We start from the raw sequence: 6,000 nt of genomic DNA, 5'->3' as shown, positions 1-6,000 counted from the left end.
ACTCGCTTGGCACACACAAGGCCTAGGATCAACCCGTAGCATGGTAAAATGTAGTATGGGAAAGAGAAACAACTTACATGTTCAGTAGGTAATAAATTCCAAAGTTTGTAGGGTGAAGCAGCAGCTCAGATGAAGACCAAGGTGCAGTTCTTAACCCCACATCAAGGTGACTCAAACTGCCTGTAACTCCAGGAGATCCAATGTCCTCCTTTAGCCTCTGAGGGTGTATCTGTACATGCATGCAGGGACATTTTCAAAATGCCAAGTTTTAAAGGTAATAGGTTTCCTTATTTCTATGATTCTTTTTTTCCCAATTTTTTATTGGAAATTCTCTGCATTTACATTTCAGATGTTATCCCTTTCCCACAGTCCCACCCCCTCCCCCTCCCGTTTCTATGATTCTTAATTATAATTCCTTGAATGTTTGGATTTTACTGTGTCACCAAGGTTACCGAGCACTGGCAAGGGAAATAAATTTAGGTTTTCATTTAAGGTTGATGAATTATTAACTTCCAAGAGCGTGTTTGTTCTTGAAACCCTCAAAAGTGTTTCCCGACACCCGAGTTTCTCATAGTTCCATGCCAGACCAAATCAGGAAAACCTTCGTCAAGGTTTTTTAAATGGTTAGCCTAACGTCTTGTCTCCTCTTGCTAGCCTCTTCCATCTGTGTCCAGTTGTGTTCAGCATGGAGGAACAGAACAACTCTGCTGGGAAGGAGCTTCAACACAGGACACGAGCAGAAGTTCCAGGAAAGAAAAGCTGGCAGTCACAGGCGTACACCCTTGGGGCGATTTCCAACTTTATGTCTACTTTCCTGACCTTTCCTATCTATAAGGTTGTGTTCCGGCAGCAGATCCACGCTGTGGCAGTATCAGAGGCTGTGAGACAGCTTTGGCACGAAGGCCCTCAGTACTTCTACAGGGGCATCTACCCTCCTCTTCTCTCCAAGACCCTCCAAGGGACTCTGTTGTTTGGCACTTACGATAGTTTGCTGTGCTTTCTTTCCCCGGTTGGGCCACACTCTCTCGGACAGCGCTGGACTGCGGGGCTCATGTCAGGTGTAGTAGAAGCTGTAGCACTTAGCCCCTTTGAAAGAGTACAGAATGTGCTTCAGGATGCTCGAAAGCAAGCTTGCTTCCCTAGCACCTTCAGCATTCTCAAGGAATTCAATTCTTATGGGCTTTGGGGGAGGCTGTCACTGGGCTATTATCGGGGTTTCTGGCCAGTCCTTGTCAGAAACAGCCTGGGAAGTGCTCTCTATTTCTCCTTCAAGGATCCTATCCAGGATGGCTTGGCAAGACAAGGCCTGCCCCATTGGGTTCCTGCTTTGGTGTCTGGTAGTGTCAATGGGACGGTCACCTGCCTGATTCTGTATCCTCTGATTGTGCTAGTTGCCAATATGCAGTCTCATATTGGCTGGCAGAGGATGCCAAGCCTCTGGGCCTCTGCCCAAGATGTGTGGGACAGTCGAGGTAGAAAAGTCCTGTTGATTTATAGAGGAGGATCCCTGATCATCCTCAGGTCCAGTGTGACGTGGGGCCTCACCACTGCTATCCATGACTTCTTGCAGAGAAAGTCTCACACCAAGAAAGAGATGAAAGACTGACTAAAGGAAGTCCGCCTATGGTTATCTTTGTTCTGAGTCTTTCCTTGTTGGTTGTGGATAGTACATTTCTTTGGCTTGGTTATCTAAAACAACCATTACCTGTAAACTGTCACTGCATGGGAGAGCCTCCTACCTTTTCACCTGTTAGTCCCAGATGGAGCCTACCAGGATTCCTTGGTCAAGGAAGGTCTCCCTAGTCTATACACAGCTTCAGTAGCCTCAGAACCTGGAGCCCTTAAATAAGCTGCAGTCCAGAAGGATTTTTTTTAACTAAGAGGAAACTTTAAAAGAAGACTCTACTCATTACTGTGATTCTGGGGTCCTTCTATGTGTCCTGAGCAAAATGAGTAGAACTTCAAGTTCAAAAAACTACGTTAGATTTGAGGAAAATTTCAGCAATGCCTATATTTTCCTGACATTTATCACTGCCTCTACCACAGCCACTCTCATGGCAAGCTAGGGGTCCCATTTTCTGGGTATCTGCTCTGATTACAAATCCTAGATTAGACTCACTCCCGCCATCAGATGCCACAAGAACTGATGGCTGAACATGGGGCTAAGAAAAACAGTTGGTGCCTGGATAGAAGGAAAATAGGCTTTGAAGCAAGAAATTTAATTAATTTAATTACATGCCAAATAGAGAAAAATATCATTACTATAGGTGGTTTGGTGTTATCTGGTATATATATACATAAACACACACACACACACACACACACACACACACACACACACATATGATTATGTTGCCTACAAACCATTTAAGTTCCTATAAGAAACCTGGAACTAGCATGAACATATCTCTTCATGATTAATCGCTAATTCTGTTGATGTGGACAGCTATATAGTATAATGATCTTCGCCTGCCACACAGAGCCATTGCCAATATGGACCCCATATAACTTTCTGCATATTTTTAACCACATATGCATGGACTGCATAAGCCAGCTAGGTGAAGTGTTTCTCCCTCCCCAAACATTCCATAAATTTACCCAAGAACATCCTCTGCCCCACACTGTTCTTTCCACTTGCACTGCCCCCCCCCGCTCCCCCCTCCGTAAAAGGTTTCCAGTTTACAAGAGTCCAGCTCCAATGCCACTGTCTGTATGGAGCCACTCCTCTACCCACCCAAACAAAACCTGAATGTGGCATTAATTTTCTGATATCCTTTTTAGCAGCTCATCCACATGCACTGGTCCCCTCATGTCACTGATCCCATGTGGCCCTAATTAATGTTCTTGATGTTCTTCAATACCTCCTACTAGTCTGTAAACGTCTTGAGAGCAGGGATTCTTGTATGCATTTTTAAATCCTCCATTGTGCCTAGGTGCTCAGTAGAGTTGGTGAATTGTCGAAGTGATTATCAAGCTGTGATAGGGTCTCTATCCTCAGGGTGCTATCCCCATTACATGAAGATAACATTACTGACTCATTGTAAACAGGACACATGCCTTTGGGATGTGTTTGTTTTCTTTTAATGGTGGATTTAGTTTTGTGCTAATTATGATGCCAATGCCAATAACAATGATAATAAAATTATGTTCACCCACAATATTTAGCGAGTCTGTGGCATTTACAACATGACAAAACTGCGCAAACAGAATCCCAGGATGGCATGTGCTGGAGCTCTTGCTTCATACATGTTACCGTGATAAATTCCCCTGCCTACATATCCTCACTGAACCAAAATTGTCTTTTATAAATACCCATTTGCCTAGTGATGAGAATCTATCACTGAATTCTACAGGAATTAAAGTCAGGATGGTAGGCCATAAAAATACTAGTATTTATTTGCCAAGAGGGTCAACAGAAAATGGCCTTGCTGAAGAGCTACAGATGAACTTCCGAATAGTAGATATCAGTGGGCTGGGGCAGTATTGTTAGCCTTTCTTACCTGCAGAGTCCACATTTGTGCATTATGGATAGAAAATATTTGGTGGGGGTTACATATGTATTAAACATTTGCAGTTCTTTTGCTTTTTATACATAAAACAATCAATTTCAGAACACTTAACCTTGTATTCAATTTTATAAATAAAGTAGAAATTATTTAAAGTATATGGGATAGAGCAGGCCATGGTACCACATATCTGTAATCGCCTTCCTCAGGATGTGATGGTGGGAGTATCAGGAGTTCAAGGCCATCCTAGGCTACATAGTTCCAGGACAGACTGGCCTGCATGAGATTGCGACTCAACTCCACTTCCCTCCCCACACAATGAAAAATAAACCCAAATAAAAATAAAACAATAAAACATATTGGGTGGAAAGTTTTATGCCAATACAATTATACAATATTTAAAAATATGAGACTTCAGAAGTGACTGGTTTTGGTATTCCCAGAGAGTCCTGGGACCAAATCTCCATGGATCCTGATGGATATCAATGCTTGTCCATTCAAGGAAGTACAATACATACTCAGACAAAGAAAGGAAAATCAGAACAGCAGCTGGTTATGTTTATGTCTAACCTCCAAGAGAAAATATTTTTCACAAAGATGTGTAACAAACTAAAGAGAAATAATTAGCACCATTCTCCAATATTTTTATCCAAGTGATGCATTTATCTCCAAGTACACTGCGAATTCACAGATGTTGCTCTCTCAGTCCATATCCTCTTCTTCATTCTAACAATTTATTTAGAAATAAATTTGAGCTTATAGACAAATTTTATGCATGTTTAAAGAACATCTATGTGTTTTTAACTCAGACCCCCACTTATTAACATTTTATCTCATTTGCTATATTATATGAGCAAGCATTCTGCCTATGCACAGAGAAACATTTCTTCCTAGACAAGAAACTGCACGCACACGCACTGCTTCTTTTTGAGACAGAGTCTTTGTAGCCATCGCTGTTCTATATCTTACTCTATAGATAAGGCTGGCACTTGATTTTAATCCCAGCACTCAGGAGGCAGAGGCAGGCACATCTCTGAATCAGAGTGAGTTCTAGGACAGCTAGGGCTGCACAGAAAAATTCTATCTCAAAAAAAAAAAAAAAAAAAAAAAAAAAACCCAACCAATCAAACAAACAAACAAAAAACAAAAAAAACAAAACAAAAAAAAAAAAAAAAAAACAAAAAAACCCACAAAAGACAAAGTAAAACATAACAAACAAACAAAAGATAGACCAGGCTGGCCTTGAACTAAGAGATCCACCTGCATCTACCAAATGCTGGGATTAAAGGTTGCGCCATAATGTTTAGCCAATAATTCATTTTCAATGTTATAGATATACTATTAATATATTTAAGTTTTTATAAAGGACAATTTTTTTTATCTCTCTGATAATTCTTTTGGGCTGTTTCTCAGACCTTATATAGAATCCTTAAGGACACCCCACACACCACAAAAAGAAACCGGCATAAAGTGGGGTTGTTATCAAATAGTTTTTTTTTTACCTGGAGTTTCTAGTCCAGGCCAGCCTTGAACTTTATACTGACAAGGATGACCTTACACTTCTGGTCTTCCTGCCTTCTGCCTCCATCTCCCAAATTCTGGGGTTGCAGGTGTGCACCATCATGTCCCATTTGTGTGGTACTGGAGCTCAAACCCAGACAGAGCCTTGTACATGCTTGGCAAGCACTTTAAATGAGCAACAGCTTCAACCCCTCTTGCAAAATATTATAAAATGAAAATTTACATGACACGTTTTAAGACTAATTTGTGGCAGTTGCTTAAGTTTACACTAATTGATTTATACATAAATTTTACCTGTAAGTGTTGAAATTTGAAGTTATGGAATTACAAATCTTTACAACGAAAGCATGGCACAATTTATATGCTTTTTCAAAAAGTGGATCATATAAAGACCCAAGAAATATTGTAAAATTACATAGACCTATCATTTTTCCACTTAAATCTTCTGAGTAAAATTGTGACTACTATTATTGGCCAGTGAATTTAGATTTCAACATTAATATTTCACTGGGATGATAATCTAGTGATTTTTATATTTGAAAAATTACTTTCAGAACTTAAGATCAGCAAAATAATCAGCTCATAAACACCTATATTGGTTTAAAGACATATTAAATCTAGAGTTTAACATCAACACATAAAAATAAGAAAAATTATACACAGTTTGATTCAGCCATAAAGAACTACGTGTCTACATGCAGGTTTCTGTGGGATATTTTTCTAAGAGTGCAATTACTGGTTTGTTGGGTGAGAATACTTTCAATTTAACTGAATGCTGTCTAACATTTTCTAACAGCACCCACAAATGTCTACCCTGTTCAGCAGTTCCTGGTGCTCCACCTGCAGGCCAACCCAATGGCAGTAAAATAAAGTCTCCTGCTTTGACTTTTTTCCTGATTATTAATAATGTTGAGCATATTTCCACATGCCTGTTGGACATTAGGATCTCTTCTTTTGTTAATCTTTTACTCAA

At 40.0% G+C, this 6,000-nt stretch overlaps 1 protein-coding gene across 1 annotated transcript; it reads left to right on the top strand.

The window, feature by feature from the left end:
- Positions 1 to 664: 664 nt before the first annotated feature.
- Positions 665 to 1,606, top strand: SLC25A53 (solute carrier family 25 member 53; the record flags this gene model as incomplete). Its single annotated transcript, XM_080911028.1, has 1 exon — positions 665 to 1,606. Exon 1 carries the CDS (start codon positions 686 to 688, stop codon positions 1,604 to 1,606), a length of 921 nt encoding a protein of 306 aa, XP_080767154.1. The 5' UTR covers positions 665 to 685.
- Between the last annotated feature and the right edge of the window lie 4,394 nt (positions 1,607 to 6,000).

Source organism: Micromys minutus, assembly GCF_963924665.1.
Source record: "Micromys minutus genome assembly, chromosome: X".
In the NCBI taxonomy this organism is placed as follows: Eukaryota; Metazoa; Chordata; class Mammalia; order Rodentia; family Muridae; genus Micromys; species Micromys minutus.
This window is presented reverse-complemented; position numbering and strand designations above follow the sequence as displayed.